Raw genomic sequence first — 26,018 nt, 5'->3', positions numbered from 1 at the left:
TGGTTGTGCCACAATTTTCTCCAGCTAAACAAAAACAAAACTGAGGTAATAGTCTTTGGCGCCAAAGAAAAACGATTACAGGTCACCAGAGAACTTCAATCTATACATCTAAAAACCACAAACCAGGCGAGAAATTTGGGTGTAGTGATGGATGCAGACCTAAACTTAGAAAAACACATTAAGACAATAACAAAGTCAGCTTACTATCACCTCAAGAATATTTCAAGGATAAAAGATCTGATGTCTCAACAGGACCTGGAAAAACTAGTCCATGCATTCATCTTTAGTAGGCTTGATTACTGTAACAGCATCTTTACAGGTCTACCTAAAAAATCAGTCAGACAACTACAGCTCATTCAGAACTCTGCTGCTCGAGTCCTCACTAAGACCAAAAAAGTGGACCACATCAGTCCAGCTCTGAGGTCCTTACACTGGCTGCCTGTCCATCAGAGGATAGACTTTAAAGTTCTGATGCTGGTCTATAAAGCTCTGAATGGTTTAGGACCAAAATACATCAATGACCTCCTGACCCAGTATGAACCATCCAGATCCCTCAGGTCATCTGGATCCGGTCTTTTATCAGTTCCCAGAGTCAGAACCAGACACGGAGAAGCTGCATTCAGCTTTTATGCTCCTTATATCTGGAACAAACTCCCAGAAAGCCTCAGATCAGCTGAAACACAGTTTATTTAAATCCAGGTTGAAGACTCACCTGTTCTCAGCTGCATTTGAATAAAGCGCCAAATCCACACTTTAAGCTTAAATTTCAAAACTTACATTTAACTACTGATTTTATCTACTGTTCTGATTTTATCTGTTTTGATTTTATATACTGTTGTTTGTTTGTTTGTTTGTTTGTTAATTAGTTAGTTAGTTTATTTGCTTGTTTTATTCAATTTTAAATCAATTATTTGTTCTTGTTTCTAATGTCTCTGTAAAGCACTTTGAATCACCTTGTTGTTGAATTGTGCTATACAAATAAACTTGCCTTGCCTTGCCTTTGTACTTCCCCACTCTGTCTCCATCATTGCAACTTGCGTTTCTTCCTCTGTGGTCACTGGACTGATGAGGTCATAGTGAATGACATCATGTCTATTCCCGCCTGCTGAGCCCATCCTGAATCATGTTGGATACAGGAAGTGCTTCACTGGGTTTAATGTTACAGAGAAAGACAGAGGAAAGTGTTTGTACTTCATTCCCGAAGAGCTGCGGTATTTTGAGGGTTTTTAAAGCCAAGGAAGTGGGGACCATGAGAAGTCATGAAATTTGATCAGAAATAAATGTAATGTAGAAAATTTGGATGCTCAGGTCATACATGCAAGAGTTTCAACTTGCTTTGTATTAAATAGCTATTTTGGAAAATGGTATTTGGAGTATTTAGAGTATTTATCTTATGTCATGATATAAGATGGAATTAAAAATAATACAATAATCTTTATTTTGATCAGTTTTCTCTAATCAATGCTGTTTTTTCTGAATTACATGTTACTTTGTATTTAGAATGATCACTGTAACACGCAGCGAAAAAGATCTGTGAAGTAAACAACATTTTGGATTATTATTACGGCATGGTAAATAGTTATATTTATATAATAGGTATAGACTGACTTTACATTATAGTGTCATACAGAGACACTGTAAAAATATAAAACCACACACTGCAGAGTGTCTGTAGTGAGATGGGAATTTTTCACCTGATGCAGTGTTATTAGCCAAGCTTCACCAACCTTGTGTGAACAGAGCACCTGTCATTGATATTAATGTTTGAAACCTGAGCGTTGTGAGCATCAATGAGCAGCTGAGCATGAACAGTAACAATAATGTCTGAATAGTAGAGAATACAACATTCTAGCTCAAAGTCTGAATACTTACATTGTTGGTGTAACTAAAGGAAGTTGGCTTACTGCCACTTCCTTGATTAACACTTAAAAGTTCATTAATCTCTATCTCTCTTTCACAGCATGTCTTTATCCTGTCTTCCTTCTCTCTCCCCAACCGGTCGCAGCAGATGGCCCCGCCCCTCCCTGAGCCTGGTTCTGTCGGAGGTTTCTTCCTGTTAAAAGGGAGTTTTTCCTTCCCACTGTTGCCAAAGTGCTTGCTCAGAGGGGGTCATATGATTGTTGGGTTTTTCTCTGCTCCGTATAAATAAAACTGAATTGATTTGAATTGAAAAGTCTACATACTAGTAGCTACAATTCTTTGTTTATCAGTATCTCCTTCATAACAGGCTAACAAAGCTTCACAAATAACTGGAGTCTCATAATCTGCAGGCAGACATCACAGGTCACAAGTAAATATGTGAGCCCGCTTCCATCAGCGCTCTGCCTTTTTAGCATGAGCTGTGTGAACCTGTGGAGTGCCACTCTTAAATTAAAACATCATTTTCCAAACAATGAGAAGTTGGTTTGGTTCATTTGCAAAAACAAGCAACAGCAGTTAAAAAACAGACATATGAGAAAGTCAAAATGAAGTTGCAGTGTCACTCTCAGCCATGTCCTCACCTATCTAGGTCACACTGTATCACCAGCATTAATCGTGTCAGGCAGGTTGAGTTTATCACTGACTGGCTTCTGTTCTGCTGCTCCACTGACATTGTTTCTCTGCTTCACTGCTGCCTCAAATCCTGATCAATATAGAGCCTGAACCATCCCAGCACAGCAAACATGATAACCACTGCTGCTGGTTACTGGTCACCCTGTGCGTTCACTCTTTGTGTCTATAATGAAGAAAGGAAATGATTTCACAGTTTTTACATTCTAGCATTACTTTTCTTTTGAGTGAACAAAGTATAGTGAACATCTTCTACTTTTTAATCAATAACTTTAAAAGTGTGTGAAAGTTTTCCCTGTTAATCCACTAAAGTATGAACTTACGGGTAATGAATTTTTACCGTCTTTAGTAAAACGCTCAGTTAAAATGGATTATTGTGGTGCAGTATTGAACTCGCTAGTGTAATCATTCAGTCATTACATATTTGAGCCACTCTTTCCTCATTATTTGCACACATGTGACAGGTTGATCTTCCTGAAATATCACGACTGAAATTATATAATTGATTAGTCAGTCAGAGAAATCCAGTGAATTCGTGTAAAACACTTGAAATATGAAGATCTTCTGTTTCTCTTACAGGTGTGTGTGTGGCTACCTTGATCGCTGAAATTTTCTGCTGATAATTCAGTAGATTTGTCATTATTAAGATTATTCAGTAAAGATTGGCGATTTGAAATTGAAACCTGTTTTGCACAATAACTACTTAAATTGATCTTTTTGACATAGAAAATACTAAAAGATGCTTTTACTTTGTTTGCCCTGATAGTTTTGCTACAGAAGTGCTTTATTTAAAAACAAATATTTATATTAAAATCACAGTGAAACATGCAGACAAAATAAACTGGAAGCTGGATGGATATTTTATTCAAAGAAAGGAGAAAATAAATAAAACATTCTATTTGTTCACTGCGTCTGCTGCTGGTTAAAAGGATTTAGAGCTGCAGCTGTGATAAAGGGGAGGGCACACACACACACACACACACACACACACACACACACACACACACACACACACACACACACACAGTCCCTGTCCTGTGCCATGCTGTGACAGGCTGAATGATGGGCAGAAAGAGAGAGTGAGAGACAAAGTGTGAGTGGAAGAAAAAGAGAAAAGGGAGAGTTTTTATTTCCTTCAGAGAGACAGAAGGAAGAGTGGAGCAGATGACAGGAAGAGAGTTTGTTGTGACCACATGTCTGACCACATGTTTCATCTTTTGCCTTTTGCATATGAAACAGGATTACTCCATCTGCTTTTAAAGAGAAAGGATTATTACGTCTTTAAATTCAGAGCAGACGGAGAGGTATGATGCAATAGTCTGTGTGTGTCTGTGTGTGTGTGTGTTTCTCCATTTTCAGGCTGGGGTTAGTTATTGCAAATGGTAGTCAACCTGGCAATGCATCATCTACATCTACACCGCAGGCTGAAAACAACCCACTTCAATCTCAAGGTGGTCCAGTGAAACGCCCCTTTCTGTCAGTGTAAAGACATTTAATTACACATTTAATACCTGAGATGTCTTAATATAAGAAAAAAAGGTGCAATTTCACAATTTTATATAAATAATAAATGTGTAAAATTACAGAAAAAGCTCCAGTAGCTCATTGCCCATTTATAATAATATTGTTGTTTTTTTTAGCTTTGTCTCTCTCTCTGTCATTTGTTGTCATTATTATTATTATTATTATTATTATTGTTGTTGTTGTTGTTGTTGTTCAGTTGTAACTGAACAACTAAGAAGACTTTGCAGTGCTGAAAAATTAAGAAATCAAGTTTGACATAAAACATATGAATAAAAATGTAAATATCGAAATGTTCCCGCTGTTGTTTGCTGATTTTAAATCAGTGTGTTTTCAGAGCACACACTAGGGTGCTCCAAATACTAGACCAAGAATTTAGTGTAAAAACACTAAATTGCTGTCCTTCCCCAGCACTCAGTCTGGACACACCGTCCTCCAGCTCTTGCTGTTTCTCAGAGAGCTGATATTCCTTCTCAGTTCCTCACTTTTCCTCTTCTCACAGTTCATCTAACATCAAACAGCTTCTTTGAGGGCTCTGACGTGTTTCCTGTCCTGGGTGTTAATTGGGGGAGCGACACATTTTTATTTTAAACAGTACTCAGTAATTACACATGGTAACAATCAAATACATCATCAATTTATTCTTGATTACAACAGGTTACAGAAGCTTTTTTCAAATTCTGCTTGCTTTCACATCCTGTCAGATTTAGTTCCTTTCACACAAAACGACAAAATCTAACACATAAACTTTACAAAAGTGACAACTGTTAATAAATAATTCTTTTCAAAGAAACACTCAATATGCCTTTATTAGTTCCATCCCTCTAAAAGTAAGATAGTCAACCTAATGTACTTTTACAGGTGTAATAAATCAACTTTACGGTCAGTTTGAATTGTGCTGCGAGGCTTTGAAGAGGATTTAATTTACCCCACTGTGTAAATTGGGTGCAATTAATAAACTAGCAAATCATACTGATTTATATATAATGACAAATATCAGGAATTCTACATACATCTTAACATGAAAAAAAAAAATATATATCTGTTTACATCCAAGCTGTCCTTTACTTTTTTTGCTTTAATATGTTGGGGAATATGAATTTCTTTCCACGCTTACTTTTTTCTTCATTGCACACTGAAGTTGCTGCAGGTCTCAAATCCCAACCTCCTGCATTTCCAAGAACGTTACTACTCACGGAAGCCTGAGCAGGCTGGCATGGGAATAATGGATTTGCGAGTGGTGGTGGGAAGACTTTGTTGTCAAGCATATGACTGAGTTCTCGAGCTTGACTCTCTGGCAGCGCAAGACTCATTGGCCTCCTGGTCTGAGCTACCCTGTGGTTATCGTAGTAAGCGGGTGCCTGTAGATAGCTGGGATGGCACGGCTCAGGTTTAAAAGTAGAGAAAATCATATCTTTCATGCTGTCGAGGATGGCAAAAGAGAGGTTGCTCAGGTGTTTATCGGTGTCTATCAGAGCTTCTGGGGTTAGTTCTTCAACACCTGGGAGGGAATGCTGGACTCTTTGAGCTGCAGCGCTGTAGTTCCGCAGGAAGGAGATATTTTCTGCTTCTAGCGCCTCGTCTGTTTCTCTGATTGTCTCCGAAAGAGTTGCAATCTCTCTGCTCAGAACATTTGTCTTCCTCTTCAGCATTCGACTCTTACGCTGCTTTTCGTCTCTCAGGCTACCAATTCTTGCTCTCTCTTCTTTTTGGAGAAATTCATGAAGTATCGAGAACACATCCTTAATCTGCCTCTCTGTGTCTCGAGCCTGAACTTCAATATTTTCAGCTGTTTGGTCAAAGTCTTCCTTAACGGTGTTTAAGAGCTCACTTTTCTCTTGTAAAGGCTTGAGGAGTTTCCGGAGTCCCTCTTTGTAATCCTGAGCAACTTCATTGATGGGCTTGAATCTGTGGTTCTTGTGAGTTTCTGAGTGCAAGCACACAACACACACTGGCTCAAGATCGTCCACACAGAAGAGTGTCAGATTTTCCTTGTGCAGTTTGCAGTGAAATCTTCGAGTTCTCTCCAGCAAATAGGCCTCACAAAGATTCTTTAGAGCCAAGTTTTGTGGTGGATCGCCTTGTAAAAATGTTGTCCTGCAAATTGGACATGTAGCAGAGGTCTCTGTCCACCATCTCTGAAGACACGCTCTACAGAAACTGTGGCTGCACCACAGGATTACAGGATCTTGAAAGATTTCAAGGCAGATTGGACATTTGAGATTGGCCTCAGGCTGAGATTTCATTTTCTTCTTGCCTCAAACCTCTCAGTCACGTTTCTGCTCCTGAGTCAAGCTTCTGAAAACAGGCCTAAAATACATCCAATACCTCCAAGTAAACAGTAGCAGTTCTCCAAACACCAAAAGCTCCAGATAAGAAACTCTGAGTAGGTAAAAAATAAAGCACAAGGAATCTCTGGACAGACAGTTCAGTTCCTCCTTTTAAAGTGTCTTTAAAACGTCTTTTCTAAATCTTCTGTAGTCATCAGATGGCCACAGTTGGAGAGCTCCACTATTAGCTTATTACTGCTGCATCCTCTGGCATGCGCCGTCAAATGAAAAGATACTTTCGTTTTTTTGCCTCAGCTGATTCCAGTAAAAGGTTGGCATTGCATAATTCACTCCATAACACGCTCACAACTGATCACAGATAATCGGCTCCTATGTCACATTTACATGACCTGCGCTTTATTTGCGCTTGTGTGCTTATGTGCTTCATCTGTATATAGTTAACAATCCGGTTGTTCAGTCTGACGTCACTAGCCGTGTCTGGGTCTAAACTCCGCTGCAGGTCCATATATCAAACGATCACTATGGCATTACTGAGAGTTGAAAAACTGTCTAAAGTCTTTCATCTTTAATAAAATGATCAGCGTTCTGCTCTACCAGGTGTAACAATTGAGTTTAACATCCAGACATCCATGAAAACGGAATTTATGACATTTAACGGAGTTAGAAGTTAGCAGGGAGTTAGCTCGCTAGCTTCCATCTAAATACAATATAGCATGTCCTGACTGCGGGGTTTTGGAAACAAATTAAAACGTACAGCTCTGCTATCACTTCCAACATAAATGAAGACAGAAATCTAAACAGCAGTGACGTTTGTAGGGTTACTTAAGTTTGGCTAGCTGGTATATAATGATGTGCTACGTGACCGCTAGCGACACAGCTATGTTAGCATAATATGAACAAGCTAACTTTTTTTCCACTCGATAAAAGTTAACGTGAGTGTTCTCGGTGGTCAGGAACAAATGTAATCGCATGGCAGGATGCTGTAAAAGGACCAAACTTCAGTCAGGAGGACAACTGAGACAATCCATCAACAATACGGGGTTAGTCATTCATATACTGCTGCATGGGCTGGGCTGTAGTTACATCCTAAGGTTTTAAAAACTGAGCTTAAATAAATGATTAGCGGTAATAAAAGCCGAGGGAGGTCAACAGTGATCACTGACTGTTTTAGGAGCTTTTTGAGATCAAATAGAAGAAAATACATAACATTAAACATGTTAACAACACAAAAGCCATATTAAACGCAGACTACTTTAGGCCCGGAAGTAGGATTCGTCGTGTCATCACTGAACAACCGGATATGAAGCTAATGGCTAGTTTTCTGTAATTTGCACTGCTTTCTCTTTCTTTTTCTTTTATTATCAACCCTACAAAGTATGAAGGAAATTCACCCTGGAGCCAAAGCAGAGCAGTAACAGTAACCAGCTTCCTGCATGTTAGATGACGTGTGCGCTGGAGCTGAACAGGAAATATTTTTCAGCAATCAATTGAAAATGACAGCTGGATTAGTAGTAGCCATTTCTTATCTTTTATCAGGTATCTAACTATAGCCAAGGACACAAATGTAGTTGTTGATATAATATAGTCACTGCTAAGTTTAGCAGTGTTTCATGTGATCACCTTAAAACTCGTCTGCTTTTTAGTCACTTACAGTAAAGCAGAGAGAATTCAGGAATAACAACATTCCCTCCGTCTTTTCAAAATGAGCTCCTGCTGTTGGAGGGATTATTTTCATTCCTATTAACCAAAACCAAGTTTAGCACTAACCGACATAGCCAGAGTCACTCTAAAGCAGTGGCCTGCGGGGACTTTTACAGAAACGCAACCCTTGAAAGCTCCACTAATTATTAGTTTAACAAGATAAACTGGAGCAGATTAAAATGTGCCTTTTTCACTGCACGTCTGCACTCTACATGGACATCTTCACCTTTCTGCACTCCTTCCTGGCTGAATAATTGTGAGATATTACTACTACTATAGTTACATAAATGTCTGCTATATTACAAATATCTTATAAAAAATTATTTACTATTAACTGACAATGACAAGAGGTGGAGGAAATTATCAAACCATTTCATTAGGAAAAGAGTAACAAAACACCTCAGTACAAATAAAACTGTATTATTGGAAAATGATTGTGCATAAAAAACTAAAATAACTATTCTGTAGAAAAATGACCCCTTTAGTGTTAAATGGTTTGATATAACTCCTGCAAATGTTTAAGATTGAGCTCATTTTAAATAATTATATGTTTCATGTCTAGTATCGTATTCTATAAATTGCTTGCAGTGGCTGTCCTGTGTCCTGTGTTCTTTTCGATGTTTAAGAGTCGGGGATCTACTCTGTCTCTGTTGAATGACTGAGCTTCTCACCCTGTGAAGAAAGCTCATATCTGTGATCTCACTGATTTGGTCTCTACTCAGAGCTTGTGACCATGCAGTAGATGAGGGTAAGGAATGGCAATGTCATAATTTTACTTTTAAGCTCGACTCCCTCTTCACCACAACAGACTGGTATAGCATCCGCATCACTGCAGCCATGGCACCATTCCAGAGTGGTGGTGTTCCCGTCCCAATAGGCAGTCTCAACATTCATGGATTGGACTCTCAGCGTCTTTGCCATTGAACGCCACCTCACACACATCACATCCAACCTCTATGGCACCTCCTACGAGCGATGAGTGCGCATGAGGGTCCATGTGATCTTTTCAGGCGGTGACTTGCTGAGCCACATATAATTTTATGTCATTAAATGACAATAAATAGCCAAATTGTTGGCTGTGTCTTATAAAAGACCTCACACTGGATCTTTAGTTCCAAGTTTTCAGGTGGATTATACACAGAAGATCCTTCCTTATTGACAGGGCACAAAGATTTAATGGCAGTCGAGATTGTCCTCTGACTAATAAGACATTTTCTAGACAGTGGAACAGCTGCACACCTGGGAGAAAGTTTGAAGTATTCGGACTACTCAGTCTTGTCCAGCCCACTGGTTCATCAGGAAAGTTTTCTGTAAGCTCCCTTCAGTTCAAATAAATGCAGTTTTATTTATACAGCACTAAATCACAACAGCAGCCGCTTCAAGGCACTTTATATTGTAAGGTAGACCCTACAACAGGGGTGACCAACTCCACACCTCGAGATTTAATTCACAGCTGATTTAAATGACTAAATTACCTCCTCAACATTTCTTGAAGTTCTCCAGAGGCCTGGTGATGAACTAATCATTTGATTCAGGTGTGTTGACCCAGGGTGTTATCTAAAACCTGCAGGACAGTGGCTCTTGAGGCCTGGAGTTGCCCACCAATGCCCTACAATAATACATACAATCCTTAATGTTTTTGTATTCCAGTGTTGTCACTGTTCCTGTGTCTCCTGTCTCCTTCATGGTTTGAGTCTGCAGTTGTTTGTTAGGAATTCTTTTAAAAGGGAGATTTTATTCCTTGGTTTGTCTTGTGCAGTTCTGGTAGAAGATCAAGACACAACTTCTTTAACGTGAACTTTTATGGAGGTAGAGTGTATTTCACAGCAAGACATGAGAACTGTACAGACTGGAAAGTACACGATATATAGACTTTGCTCTTTTTTCCCTTTGGGTCCACAACATTCTTGTACTTGTTGCCATTTTTGAGATTTTCAGCTTTGCAGAGGTGGCAAAAGCACACACACTCTTTACTTAAGTAGAAGTACAGATACTAGTGTTGAAAAATACTCCAGTAAAAGTTGAAGTACTGATTCAACTTCTTTTACTCAAGTAAAAGTGAAAAAGCACCCTGAAATGTACTCAGTGAGGAAGTAGAAGAACATTTCTACCACCTGTCTTTGTGCAAAACTAACTGTGCGACATTAACGTAATAATTAAATTATTATTAGTCTAATATTAGGCGATAGGAAGGCAAACCTTATTTCAGTCTAAATTTAAATTCTGATAAAGAAATCACAACTCACAATAATTTCTATTGAGAGCTCCAGTAGATTTTCTTAGTGTATGATCAGCTGACCTGCTGCTCTCTGTGGCTGTGCACAACTGAATTTAACCAGATGTCAGCAGATGTTTTATGAGTTGTCCTGGCAGATTTCGATCCTCTACACTGACAGTACACTGATTGTGCTGTCTTTCTATTGTACACAAACAGTAATGACAGCACAGCAAAACAACCTGTTTATCCTGCACTAATTTTACCCTTAAGTAATTTAACCTTTAGTAACACAGTTAGTGTACCTCAGTTTGTTTTGCAGCACATTTCACAATATGAAAAAACCATAGTGTCATGTAATCGTTCGGGCCTTGGACTCAGCAAAGTCACCAACTAATGTTGCTGGAAGCCAAAGTGCTGGTAGTGTACTCATCCTGGGAGTTTTCCTTCTCACTGTCACCAAGTTCTTGCTTGTGTTATTGCAGTCTTTACCTTACAGTATAAATACCTTCAAGCAACTGTTGTTGTGATTTGGCGCTATATAAATAAAACTGAATAGGATTGAACAGAATTCAAATTTACTCTAAGACTGAGAATATGAGCATCCAGTATAATGCAGAGGAGGGGCTCCTTTTGGCTGCGCCCCTCCTATGTTCAGGTTCATGGGGAATTGCCCCGGCTGTCTATGAACAGATCTGATAGTAGATGGAAATTTAAACATAAAACTACACAAGATTTGTGTGGTATTTAGTGTTTTAATTGAATACTTTATGTCAGGAGGTGAATGGACTGAAAGAATGGAAAAGGCTTTGTAGAGTTAAAGATGGAAAGAAGACAGAATAATAGAATAATAAGTGATGATGAAGAGGGAAAGAGGGAGCACATATGCATCTTTGCTCAGTGTGTTGAAGGCAATAATTCTCTCCTGTTTATTTTTTTATTTTGTAAAAAATAATTTGACGTAGCTCTCATTTTTATACTTCGTTTTATCTTAGTTTACTTTGCATTTTTCTTTTTTGTTTATGTGCCTTGCATGCTTTTCCTAACTGTAACTGTGCAGGTCTGTGAGCGAACAGCTGCTTCATCGTTTTATCTACATGACAGCCGGAGGGCAGTTTATATCGGTGTTTGTGTACTTCCACAGCTTGACAACAGAATCACCAGTGAAAAGGTCACTTCTCTAATTGGCTCGTCACTCACTCCTGTAGACGTCTTATTGGCACTTTGACCTCTAAATATAAAACATTTACTACAATTAATGTTTAATTTTCTCTTAAATCGCTGGCTTTTTCAGGTTAATGATACATCTTGAGACTTTATTATACATAAACAGAGTTGGTCTACATACAGCTGAGACAATATTACTGGGTTGCCTTATTTTACAGAAATCTGTGTTTTCCTGTTACTTCGTGCTTTTGGGGATCAAATGTATAATATAAAGAATTGGTTTAAAAATATTCCATCACAGGCTTTGTGAGAAAGTCAAAACCTGTTTGATAGGCAACAGCAGTTTTATATGCAAAAACCATGAAAGTGAATTGTAAACTTGGATATTGTTATATAAAGCAAGCAATATTTATTCATTCATATATGATTTTTTTTTAACTCAATTTTTATTATAGTTCACAACCTTACAACTTGTACTTGTCAATGTTCACAAGTCGAACAGATACAGGAGCAGGAACAGCAATGTAGAAGTACAAATTAAAATAAAAACTCCAAAAAGGAAACACAAAACAATACAAAAACAACAAAAAAACACCTTAATATAATATTAAATAACATGTGACAATCTTAGTAGCAAAAATGAACAAAACGAAACAAACCTATGCTAGTTTATTGAAACGATAAAGCATGCATGGGTCGCCAACGCTCGGTGAACAATTCTCTCTGAATCCGCAGATCATATAAGTATAAATCTCTCTTACTTTATCAACCCACATATTATATGAAGGTGGGTCAAGATTTAGCCGCGTAATGGTGATACACTTTAGTGCTGCTGTAAGCAAGATTCTTAAGAGATACTTTTTATTGTTTCCTGTAAAACCCTTTTGTAATACCCCTAAAATGGCAAACTGTTGGTTCTTTGTTAATGGTTATTGGAAGACTGTATTCAGGGCTTTAAATACGTCATTCCAAAATGAGCAAATTTTTGGGCATGACCAGAATATGTGTGAATGGGTTCCTAAGTGAGTACCACAATTTCGCCAACAAGTGTCAGGAGTTGTAGGGTTCATTTTAGGAATCATCTCTGGGGTTCTAAAACATCTTATGACCACCTCCCATTTAAATTCTCTCCACAGCCCCGAATTAGTCACAAGATGGGCTTCACCGAACACCTCTTCCCAAGTCTCCTCTGAAATTAGAGTGCCAGTCTCAGCTTCCCACCTAGCCTTAATATTCAAAGTTGCACTTGTATTAAAACTCATAAATGCGTTTTAAAAATTACTGATCAGTTTTGTGAAGGAATTACTTTGATATATTTTTAGAAAAATATTAACATTCATATATGATTGTCTGAAGATATTTTTCACTAAAAATGATCCACTTTTAATATATATTCAGTCAAGAAAAGCATTTCTGCCTTTTAAATGTTTTTTAAATATAAATATAGTATTACAAATGATTGATGGTGCAGCCCTGTTAATTAAACCCGTCTTATTGTTTTCAAATTTTTGAGTATTAGTTTTTCTGCCCACTGTGCTATTTTAGTGTCTGTTGTAGATGCAGTGTTTGTTGTCAGTCCCTTAGCCTTCGTTTTTGTTCTTCCTCTGAATCTCGATGCTTTTATTGACCTTTATATACTCTCTGTTCTTCTCTCTCCAGTGTTATTCAGTGAGTCCTGTGAACCCACATTAGAAATTGTGTACCTCCCCTCTCTCCAACACCATGAGTGTCGTAGCTCTCTCACCGGTGGCCCCTGAGCCAGCCTCGCCGATGCTCACCTCTGTCACTCCTGTCACCCCGAACCTGGACCCCAGCACCTCGAGCTCACTTGCTGCTATCACTGTTCCCCCTCTCGGCCTGGAGCCTCAGTCGAAGGATGGCTCTTCCTCACCGGGCCCAGGCCCCAGCCAGGGAAGCCTCACTGAAGGACCTCACATGGGACAAGACAACTCCCGGAGGTATAAAGCTAGCCAGAGTGATGATCATAACAATTCATGTGTTTTCTCTCATGTTATACACTATTTCTTAAGGTCTAAGAAAGTCTGTGGAAAAGATCACGAGGTAATTCTGTAGCAGTGCTATAAGTCTGTATTGTTGAGGTTGTCTGTCTTGTGTGGCGTATGTTTTTCTTCAGGTCAAAGAAACCTCCGCCTCTCCACACTGGAGCCGACTGGAAGGTCGTCCTACACCTACCAGAGATTGAGAAGTGGCTGAGAGCAACCAGTGACAGAGTGACGCAGCTCACACACTCTGTGGGGCAAGACAGCAACAACCGGCACGTGGACGTCCACTTAGTGCAGCTCAAGGTAGGAATGGATAGCCTGTTTATTTCTGTTTGATGGAAACAGAAAAGGCTTTGACATCTGTTGAATTTAGAATCGCTCGATGAGAATCAACATCATTTTTGAGTCTGTAGCATCTTTTGTGATGCTGGAGATGACAGTTTGTGTGGTATGGGATTAAGATTAAATTAAATCCTTCATTGGCTGCTATAGTAAGCTGATCTCCGATTAGCTTCAGTTTTAAAAATGTTTAGATGTTAACTTGCAGCTGTTGTTTCATACATGCTGTCATCTGGACTTCATGGCCTTTTAGCTCCTTGACACTCCCGTCGCAGCTATTACTGACATTTATATTTTAGTGGTAGGTTCTGATATTAGTGCCTCCATAGTGTACACTAGTGGTTTACAAGTCTGCCCTACAAGTGAAAGATCTCAGATTTTATCTAAGGAAGGGTATATTTCTTTGGGGTTGTGCCAGGAAGTGCATCTGGCTTAAAGAGTCCAAATCAGACATGTTGAGCTACCTGCTGTGGAGAAACTGTGTGAATAAGTGAGCAACCAAAAGTAACTTAGATGTTCGTACATGGTGTTATCAGAGTTGAGGCTTAATTTCAGTATTAACTTGAAAGTTCCTGAATATGTTGTTAGCGTTCTGAACGAAATAGAAGTGTATATATTTGTGTCAGTGCAGGAACGTTAGAGTCAGCGCGCACTGTCTCTCTCTGTGTAACCACGGTGCATTCAAAGGCAGTAGCATAGCGTAGCATACATGCACACGTGTAGAACCTCAGCTGATTCAGCTGTATGACCCCAGGTGGTGAATTTCCCATGATGCCCTTCCTTTCTTCATGGTCTGGATGTTATGTAATAACTGGCTTTCGCTCAGTTACTGACTGTTCATTTATTTATGTCCAGCCACTCCCCAGATTCTTCAGATTCTGCAGCACCAGCCGTCGGTCTTACTCTGTATTATACATCAGTATTTATGTAAGAAGAAGGAAATATGTTGTTTATTTTTGATTGCTTGAATTAATGATGTCCGGCTTATACTCAGTCTGCGAACAGTTTAAATCCTTCCACAGCTTTGACAGAAACGGCACTTTTTGGGAAATGACTGCTGGCACTCTTTTTCTCTTGATTCTGACCAGATATTGCACAGATAGATCAGTGGAGAGGAGCAGCAGCTGTAGTCCAAATTCCCTCTCGTGTTTGAGCTCTTGAACTCTGTAACCCTACAGAGGAAACTCATTTCAGCTGCTAAAATGTTTGAATGTTAGATATAAACTGACTGGTAAATCGAAACCATTGCCTTCAGCCTCGGCTGCTCCTTCATAACAACAGTCTAGTACATTACTCCACACCCATGAGTAAACAATCCCCAGGGACACTAGAGCAGTTTCACTTTTCCCCCACAGTAATTTTTATTTTTTTTACATTTCCATCCATGCATTTTGTTAACCAGTGCTGGAGCCTAATTTCAGTTATCATAAAATAAAAGAATTTTCAATAAATGGGATAAATAAAGTATTCATCTTTTTACAAAGTTACCAAAAAATCTGCAGGTTTTGAACTTTTAGTTAGACAAAATTATACATTTGAAACATCAACTTAAGTGGTGGGGATTTTGTAATAATTTTAAAAATCATTTTGTGGTGTCAACAAGCTGGATAGATTATATTTCCTCTATTTTTAAATAAACTCTTCATCCCTCCCAGCACAGTTGAATCTCACTGAAATCTGTCACACGGGGCTTCCTGAACATCTATTTGATAGTTCTGGTATTATGTAAGTGAGAGCCAGACATAGGCTGTTCCAGGAGCTCAACCTTCAAACATAGACACGTTTGTCAGGGCATCCCTTCACGCTCATTCATTCATGTAGATGGAGTTTTAATCTGCTTAGATGTAGCTGAGGTGGATTATCTTTTATTGATGAGATTATTTTAAATTTCACTGACTCAGATGCTTCCTCTCCTTCAAGCCGCTGGTACTGCTTGCTCAGTCTTTGGTGTGTTGGCCTCCTCTCCTCTGCATCATTTTTGTTGTATGGGTTCTCTAAATAGAACATAGCAGCAGTGGCAGAAGCAGCAGCGATGTTTCCAGTAACAGCTGCAGGACTCAACCCAGAGTTGCTCTGAGGCTTCAGACTGGATGTGTGAGGGAGGGAGAGCGAGGGATATTTTCTATTTCCTGCCAGAGAGCTTGGTCTGTAGCTGAGTCACTCCCTGCCATGACTGCACATTCACACACAACTATAGATGCATGTTGTCTCTTAATATTTTTAACTGCACACATTTTTCTGGAAGCTTCCGAATCCTTACTTTTATTGCACCGGAGGAACCAGTTTTTAGAATCCTATTAAAACACGCATTTTATCCTGTGTATCATAATGCGGACAAATGAAACTATAGAACTGGCTTAGAGTTCAAAACAAAAGTAGTGCAAAAATCCAACAGAAAAGATCAGGAATACAACATGATCCAAACACAGGAGCTGGGAACCAGGAGGGAGAAGTCACAAATTCTCTGACACAACATGAAGGACAGATGTTTAAACACACACAGGAGGATGTTTGGGGCATAGCTGAAATTAGGGAGAATGATGTAAAGCTAAATATAATATACACGCAAGACAAGAGTTTCAAAGATGCTTCAAAGAGTCCATCATTGTTCCTGTCCCGAAGAAACCCCACCCTGCTTCTCAATGACTATCGCCCTGTAGCCCTCACCTCAGTAGTGATGAAGTGCTTTGAACGCCTGGTCAGAGACTTCATCGTTTCTTCACTACCAGACACACTGGACCCACTACAGTTTGTGCGGTCAGCTGAGCGCACCATCCGCTCCGAGCTCCCTGACCTGCACTCAATCTACAGCAGGCGGTGCTGGACCAAGGCCAGGAAGATCGTGAAGGACCTCAGCCATCCCAACAACAGACTGTTCTCTCTGTTGAGGTCAGGAAAGCGATTCCGCTCCCTGAAGACCAACACAGAGAGACTGAGGAGGAGCTTCTTCCCGCAGGCGATACGGTCTCTCAATCACACCACCACACAGTACTGACCCACACATATAGTTCTTACACACACACTGGACTTTCTGGACATTGTTTTCACTTCATCACTTAAATCACTTTAAGCATATTTGCACTGCACAAGACATAATGTGGATTGCACAACACTGGACATTATATTCTTCATTTCCAGTTAATACTTGTACAGCTGCTGTTATTGTGTGTGTATATATATATATATTTATTTATATTTCTTCATACATTCTTATATAGTTCTATATTGTGTATTTTGTTGTACAGTTATTTTATTTTCAACTTTAATTTATATATTTTATCTTATTCTTTCCCAGTTAAATTTACCCTTCATTCTAATTTGTGTTGTACAGTTATTTCATTTTTTATATTTTATATTCTTATATTTTATTCCTTCCTAGTTAAATTTACACTTTTTAATTTTTCATATTTATTTCCTATCTTATTCATAGCCCTTTCCTTTTTTTTTCTTTAGGTCACGAGCAGTTGTCTAAGCATTTCACTGCATATCGTACTGTGTATGACTGTGTACATGACAAATAAAATTTGAAAATTTGAATTTGAAGAGGCTAGCGATATAAAACAGGAAGTAACTAACACCAGTACAAAGACTGAGAATTCACAACCAGACAGAGGAGAGGCAGGATAAAGAAACTCAGGGAATTAACTCTCATTGCAAATTACAGTTCTAGCTCATCTATACACACACACACACACACACACACACACACACACACACACACACACACACACACACACACACACACACACACACACACACACACACACATATAGGTTTATATGTGTACACTGATCTATGTAAACCTCCCTCATCAAACACATAGATGTAATTTTGCTTAAGAAAAACTCATCAAATAATCTGTTTTTTCTCTCATCCCCTTTAAATGAATGTATCATATACTAGTTATATAGCACCAGGCATAGCGGAATTAGCTTGGTTTGTCCCCAGTATACACTTTTTTGCTTTTGCTTTCTCAGGGACTCAGGTCAGATTGACTACTTTTCTTTTAAAATATTTATCTATTGCTATTTTTGTCTCACTCACAGCAAGACTATTATCTAACTTCTTCGTCTTCTTCTGTTTTACTGGCAGTTGGCAACCCATTTAATTAGAGCAGTTATTTGCACTGCCCTCTAGTGGAAGAGAATGTAATTGTTCTGCCCGTTACTCTCACCGGTCATTTAGATTACTAATCCGGTGGAACCAGAAAATCTTCCACGGCACACCTATGTGCCGCAGCACAGTGGTTGGGAAAAACTGATCTAAACAACAGCCACCTCATCAATACTGCATACTGCATACATACTCTGACTTCACACTAAAAACACATGAAGCCTTAAACAACCCTCTTAAATACGCAAGAACCAGAAGTTGTATTCTTTCCTTTTCACTTCTGCTTCTGTTTGTCGCCCTCCAGAAAGATAAAGGACACACAGAAGCTCCGCACATCTGACAGCGTGTGTCGAGTCTGTTTGTTTTAAAGATTACATCACTGTCAGTGCTGGGAAATGACTCGGTCAGACCCACAGAGACGACTGTGTGTGTGTGACACAGTTACAAATCTGGCTTTGTTCTGTGGGTAAATGATGTCACTCTGGCTGTATGTCATTTATTAGCTACTAATGAGTCTTGATTTCTCAGCAGAACCATAACCAGCAAATCCTGCTATTGACATTATTTTAGCATCAGGCTGAAAAGCTCTATTTTTGTTCATCTGTTCATCCCAGCATCACAGTGACGTGATGCACCACTGGAGGTCAGCAAAGGCAAGATTTTCAAAGTCACAAAGTGACACTCTGACTATACAACGACTGCAAAAATGTCTGAGAAATACGTGAGGAAAGTCATAAAGAAAGATAAATAATACAAATATTGTAGGTTGTTAGTGTTGCCATTAGTCTTTTGTCCACAGTTTGTTGAGATTTGGCGTATTTGTCAGGAGCCGTGCTGACAAACAGCAAAGACAATAAAGAAGCACGGAGAGATCAAAGCGCCAAACAAAAACAGCTGAGATGTTTCTGTGCAGTCAGAGCTGCAAAGGAAAAACAGATGCGGCTCCTTCTGTTGTTGTTGATGGTGTGTGCGTTCTGACGCCTCCGTCAGTTCATGTTTGTGTCGGGTCTGAGCTACAGCCTGCAGAAAAGCTCAGCAGCCTGAATCAGTCAGTGAGCAGCAGCTTTTAGTGAATCAAATCAAAACAGTGCAGAGAAACACAGAAAACAAAAAACTTTGACTCTTTTCTATTTATTCTACAATGAATCGCCTTAAACTTTTATCTCCCAACCCCTCAGTTGTTGTTGATTCATTTCATGTTGCAGATGAAGGTTAAAAAAAAGTCAATAAAGAGTAAAATCATTAGCACGGAGACATTGTACCGGACCTTGAAACTTTCAAGTCAATACTTCAGCATAAATTAAAATAAAATTAATATAAAGAAAATCTTTTGTCAAACAATAGCTAAATTTTATTTTGTCATCATCACATACCGCTGATCTCTTCAGGTGGCTGCTTTATAGTTCTAACTGCAGTACTGAAGCAGTAAACAGACGACCACCACTGAACAGGTTTACTGGCTCTCATTCCCTGGTTGTCGGCTCCATCTAGTGGTCATTTGTCTTTATTACAGCAAGAGACAGAGCCAATCACACTGCTGATTCTGACAGCGTTTTAGTGAAATGGTTTTGTTGGGAAAGAAAGAAATGTATAAAATGCTGCTTAACCATACCTGACGTCAGATACGATTGCAGATGGTATCTAACAGTATAATATAATCAGCAATTACAACAATAATAAAAAAAAGTCCATACGAGTTTTTCTTTTTTACCTTATTTTTCTCCCTGATTTGTTCTACAGTCACATGTCCATAAATGCTAATGGTCATGGAAACTACTTAGATGACAGGATTAAAGTATCTGGCAAGTTCCATCTAAATGAATAATACAGACATGCACTCATCAGTACTTCCAAAGCTAGTCAATAACATGCTGTATCTGATTTATTTCATTCAGAGATGTAGATCTGTTTTTTAAGAAGAGTGATAGAAATCTTGAATTTGGACACTTGGCAAATAAACTGCTATCTGTGTGTTTAAGTTATTATTAAGGCTTAAAAATTGCCTGCAGATGGTTGTGTCTAATTTCTTTTGAACCCCTAAACTTTGAGTACTGTTTATAAAAGTTTTAAACAGTTTATTTTGTGACGTAGTATTTCAATTAATACTGATGTGCAAAACTCACAAAAAACCTGTTAATTGGTAAGCTTCAGTGGAAATAGTTAGAACCAGGCTATGGTTGACCTTCCTTCCAGCTACGTTACACTAACTACATCGTGACTCCTGCTTCTTATACAGGCCCAAATTTGCACACGAGAGTAATGTTAATCTTCCTATTTAACTCTTTGAAGTGTAATTCTGAAAAATCTCCAAATCTTACAACACAGCCTGGCCACCCTAGCCTCACTCCAGGTTTGTATTAAGCGGTTCAGCTCGGCTGCTAGCCTGCAAATAATTGCACTTAAGGCTTTATATGCATATGTTATCAGAGATTTTTTCGGTATTTTGAGAATGAGCTCCTGCATTGTATCCCAATACTGAGCATTAGGCTGGAGTTGGTTGAACTTTGACTTAATTGCAGACATGGCGCTGGTGGGTGTCAGGCTCAGCGACAGAGCGGGAGATGGAAGTGGACAGATCGCCAGACTGCTGTTTGAAATTGTATTCATGCCTCTGGTGTTCTGTCTCCTTCTTCATCGTGTCCTCGCTGCTCTTTTCTCACTTTGTTTCTTTCTTTTATTCTCTCCTTCCTTTGCTCTCGCTCTCTGCCCCCTCCCCTTATCATATTTATAATGCGTTTGCCTGCAGGGCATTTTTCTATAACCTGACCTTGCAACAGAGCGACTGTAGGACACGATTATAGTGATGCAACCACTGTGTGTGTGTGCGTGTGTGTGTGTGTGTGTTGGTATGCCAGCCTCTTAGCCATTCTTAGCATCATGCTGCAGGCGCTGTGTAACAGCTGCATGGAGAATGTCCTGGACTGCTCTGAGAGGCAGAGGCTGCTGCACAGTACAACATACACACCCAAGAATTCTTCATGTGCGCACATGTTTGATTGTTAGAGACAGATGCATCAGTGCTTTTAGTGATTCGGTCATCTTTAGGAAACTTTATAATGTCTGGCTTTGCAGACGAAAACTTTCATACAGGTCTTTACAATTTCTTTACATCGTCTTAGAAAAGCATGTTGAAATCTGTTAGTCTCACTTCTTTTCCCGGTCAAACACAGTACTTACATTTGGCACTAAGTGTTTCAAATTACACAAATCACATGAATATTTAATAAACATTGCAACATTTCTATTGTGCAAATTACAGCCAAGTGATTTTAAAAACTGTACCTGCAATATGTGAGGCCTGAATCTGTCAGCAGGGTGTTATGTGTTTTTCTGAGTTGTGCAGACTGCTTCTGTGATCTGGTGACAGGTAGAAGGTGATAGAGTGACAAATTTTGCAGTTATCAGGACCTATGTTTGTTTTTACCGCCTGCTGCTTGTCTCACATTTCCTCTCACTTCTTCGGTGGTTTTGTGTTGTTGTTTCCGTCTCCTGCTGGCGCTAGTAGCAAGGCTCACTTTGTGTGGGGTCTTACATTTGCTGGGGACGTGCTTGTTGTCTCCTTTATTTTTCTTCTCATTGCTTACCTTCTATTAACTCCACAATGCAGACGTGTTTGAGTTATCTTCACTACAGTGTGCAGATAAGGACAGGGCACAATGTGGGAGGAGTCCGATATATTTCTTTGGGACATAATCTTCCTTCAGATACAATGAGGTAATGTTATCTGGTTTGTTTTCATGCACGGAAAGCACCCATGGCCGCTGATTCATTGTGTACACTGTGTTCTTAATTCATGTTGTTTCACCTACTGTATGGGAGAAAATGTACCTCAAAGCTTGATGAACTATTACCTCTCCCTATTTACTGTTTTTTTAATGTTGAGTTTGCTGATCATGTCCACATCCTAAATTGATCCTGAATCATAACAGCTCCCACTCTTCTGAGAAGACTTTCCACATGACTTCACCATTCCCAAATAATTATCTTCATATTTTTTGCTATGTTGGCTTTGTTGGCTGACCACTCCTGGTGCGGGTAACGTGCTAATGACTAAGCTTTACTCTACACAGTCTGTGTGACCTGGGATTGGTGGAGAACAGACTCATTAGAAAATAAAAACATGTTGGGAGTTATTTCCGCATTAAACTTTCACTCCTTCTTCAGGAGAAAATACATTTTCTTTGAAAGAACAGCACCCACTTGTTAAAACTGTGCGCACTGTTGTCCAGCTCTGGAACATGATCAGGTTTTGCTACAGCAAATGTGATCTGTGTGTCCCACAGAGTTTCATTTGAACACAGCCCAGAGGCAGCAGAGTCCAGCCTGCTGTCTCCCAGCTGTCGTGGTATTTCTGTCTGCTGATGTCACCGTCACAGGAAGGAATTTTGGAATCTCTTTTCAACATGCGTGGCTATTAAGGCAAAGGAGAAGAGGAACGAAGAAAGGAGGCAGTAGAGGAACTGAGCCGCTCATCTTTTCTAACAGCTCAAACTTAAATGTCATTAGTTCTAACCAAGACCTTTATATTTCCAGAATATCAGTTTAATGAGGGTACATTTAAGATCCCAGTCTTCAGAAATTTATCCTCATGCAAAAAACATAAACTTGAAACTTTCATATCCGAGCTTTTACCACAAGAAAATTACAGCGTGTTGGGTCAAATGACCTCAGCATCTTGGAGTACATTTACTTTTCTGAGACAAGGACCTCTTGACTTCTACCCCAGGAATCATATTTCACGTGGCTGAACTGTGACCCCTGCCTGTCAGTGGCCAGCTTTCATCACATAACATTGCACTTTCAGGTTGGAATGTGCAGGTAGAAATAATCAGTGGGCCACATAGGTGGTTGGAAGCCTTGAGGTTGGAGCAATAAATTCCAAATGCTGGTTTTCATCCTAAATGATGAAAACATTTCCTCAAGAGGAGGTGGGCTTATACAGGATATTGAGTTATGTATTGCAGGCAGCGAGCTATCCAGGAAGAACAGAGCAAAAATACAGTTTATTTAATGTACCAATGTTTGCTTTTCACATTAAGATCTTAATTGCCTTCATGTTAAATTACCATTGCTGTATCTGGAGGAACCAGTGTGAATGGTAAGAGTTTTTACTAGCTACCTGACACAACACTGCTGTCAAGGCTTAAGTGTAAAGTGACTGAGATTTACTGAAGCATGAGAGTGAATATTAAATTACCAATGAAAGGAGTTCATGTCTGAAACAAATGTTATGCTAAGATGGAAACCACTCAGTTGTTATTTACAGTCACAGGCCTGCGTGCTTAGAAAGTGCTAAGCTAAAAATGAAGGTTTAGTGTGGAGTGAGAGGAGACAGACGAGGATTTAGAGAGTATATAACCAAGAGGTGTGTGTTGGTATCCATGATCATATATGTGTTTGTATCTGTGTGTGTGTGTGTGAATGGGGTTAGGCCTAAAATAACCTCTGCAACTGTTGTCACCCCTCCTCTCCTCTCCTCTCACCAACACTCCCACTCAAGAAGCAGGTCAGCACACAAACACACTCACACTACTGGAGTGTCATACGCTCACCATTTCACATATTGGTGCTGCAGTGTGTTTTAGTGCTCTGTGCAGTTATACTGTTTGATTACTCTTGGTGTTTTGGGTGTTCTGGGGGAATACCAAGGAATCAGAAAAAACGACCTGAAAAAAGCCTGTAAGGTAAGGCACGGTGTTAACTGCTTTAAATGTGAAGTCATTCTTGCCCGAATGATAGCCGTAAACCGAACGCAGTCTTGGCCTGTAATCCTAGTTTTATCTGATGAATTTTGTATTAAGTAAAACTCAAGTATGTCCTTATTGGAAAGCTTCCTGCAGTTGTAATTAACTTTAAATTCTGACATTACAAATAAGCAGCATTTGGAAAATATTTATTTCTGCAGTTTGACAGACACAGGCATGTGCTTATTGACAGATTAGTAAATTGCCAGAATTCCACTCGACAAAAACTGAAGCATTAAGTTCTTGGACTGTTTGTACAACAGAGCCGATCGTGCTGTTTGTCAGGTAATTACACTAAACTGGTCCATAAAGGCACCAACAGCTCAAATGTGATGGAGCGGTCCAGTTCAATGACTTGAGTTGATGGTGATGTCAGACATGGCAGATGCCTGGCAGCGGTCGGTCATTATACCTGTAACTTTAAGCCTGACAAGTATCCATATCAGTGAGTTAGAAATAAATGCGCCCACCATGCAGTGATTATGAAAGGACTGTTAAAAGAGGCTCGAACTGTTATACCAGGCTGTAAACCTACTTTTTAATGCTCTTATGGGAACTGACTCGTATTTGAAGCCAGCCTTAAGTGGCCAGCAGAGGAACCTTTAGTGCTGGCTTTCAGCCCTGTAGCTTGGCTCTTGTCTCTGCGATTAAACCAGAGGTGTCAAACTTAAGGCCCGGGGGCCAAAATTGATCTGCCAGAGATTCCAATCTGGCCCCTGTACATCTTCAGGACAGTGAAGAAGGAAATAAACTTTATTTAGATTTTATTTTCATAAGTAAACAACAATAAATAATAAATAGAAATAAATAAGTAATAGATAGATATAGATAGCTAAACAAATAAGTAACAGAAAGTTCCTTGTTCCTTGATTTGTACAGTCACAGTAAGAGAAGAAGGAATAAAGATATTCTGTCAATTTACAAAAATTTCCATGATAAAATGAAAGGACAGTAATTTAAAATGATAAAATTTAAAACAGATTTAATTCTTATGATTTAATCCCAAAGCAGCATTTTTTTTAAATCGTGTAGAAAAACTGATATATATTGTTGAAATTGCATTTCTTTTTCTTATATTAAAATATCCCAGTTAGTGCCAAATGTAAGTACTGTGTTTGACCGGGATTCAATGTGTGGTTAAATTTCCTTATACTGACAGAAAGAAGAAATTCCCTGGACGTGGCCCGCGATGTAAAACGAGCTTGACATCCCTGGATTTTAAGGTTTTAAGGCAACACTACTTTTTGCCACATCTCAGTATAATTGTTATATCTTTATCAGTGGTTTTGATAATAAAGTCAGTCAGTTTTTTTTTGCCCAAGTTCAAATCTGTGCTCATTGGACAAAAGAATCACAGTAATGTCACGTGTACATCTGCTATTGACTGATGTGCCATTTGGCTCATGTATAAACTTATTACTCAGATACTTAGTTCTGTTACATTTTGCTACTTTTTCTTTGCCTCCTTCACAAGACACTCGTGTGAAATGAAGCATTTTTTGCAGAGGACTTTGATTGATGCTCTTTGCCTCCAGCAGAGTTCAAGTTTTTTAAATGTCCAGCAGCAGAGACACCGCTGCAGAGTTCCAGCCTCAGACGAAAAAAAGGCAGAGTTTGGAGTCTTTTTGCAGAAGCTACCACTTTGAAAAAATTACTGTAACAAGTCTTTGTATCGCAGCAGCGGGTCCAGGCCTTCTTTGAAGCGGCTTAATTTGAATACTCCAGGGGGAGAAGGAGCACACGGTATTTGATCTCCAAGGTAAAACATGCTGCGCTGATGGGCTGAAGTGAAGGAGTTGAAGGTTATTAGATCGAATGGGTGCGGATGAGGCCGAGCTGTCGCATGCAGTTTGAACGCGGCCAAACTGAAGCCCTTGATGTCTGCGGTGATGAGGATGAGCAAGGATTAGAGCTGAAGCCCAAGTCGACTTGCTTCAGATTGATTTTAGGCAATTAGAAACCCTGCTGGATGTATGGACTCTGTGATTGACAGGTCATGTCTTGACTCTACGTGACTCGAGTGCATGAAAAACTGTGCAGTGTGTGCGTGTTGCTGTGATCGAATGATTGTCTATTATAGTGATGCAGGAGTTCTTTATAAATAAAGATGTTGAAGTAAATGTATACTTTAAACACACGCAGAAATCCAAAGTTAGCAGGCATACATTAATGTATTACTGTGAATCACACACACTCAAATGAAAGTTTATGTAGGCACTGGCAATGTGTAAACAAGCTGTTCAATGTTAATCACCTGTCAATCCAATGAACAGTGAATCTTTCATCCAGTTCTCTGTGTTGTTTTTACAGAGTTGTGAATCCTTCTGTTTCCTCTGTGTGGAACAATATGTCACATAACCTAGATCTAGCCTAG

General features: G+C 39.3%; 1 protein-coding gene across 1 annotated transcript in view; it reads left to right on the top strand.

Annotated features, from left to right (window-relative positions):
- Positions 1-26,018, top strand: part of akap6 (A kinase (PRKA) anchor protein 6) — a 236,893-nt gene that overhangs the window by 12,708 nt on the left and 198,167 nt on the right. The window contains exons 2-3 of the mRNA XM_004554667.3: positions 13,105-13,403; positions 13,580-13,751. Of these exons, the coding sequence (XP_004554724.1) occupies positions 13,168-13,403; positions 13,580-13,751 (408 nt within the window). The 5' untranslated portion in view covers positions 13,105-13,167. The remainder of the gene's footprint in view (positions 1-13,104; positions 13,404-13,579; positions 13,752-26,018) is intronic.

Source organism: Maylandia zebra, linkage group LG19 (genome assembly GCF_041146795.1).
Source record: "Maylandia zebra isolate NMK-2024a linkage group LG19, Mzebra_GT3a, whole genome shotgun sequence".
Lineage (NCBI taxonomy): Eukaryota > Metazoa > Chordata > Actinopteri > Cichliformes > Cichlidae > Maylandia > Maylandia zebra.
This window is presented reverse-complemented; position numbering and strand designations above follow the sequence as displayed.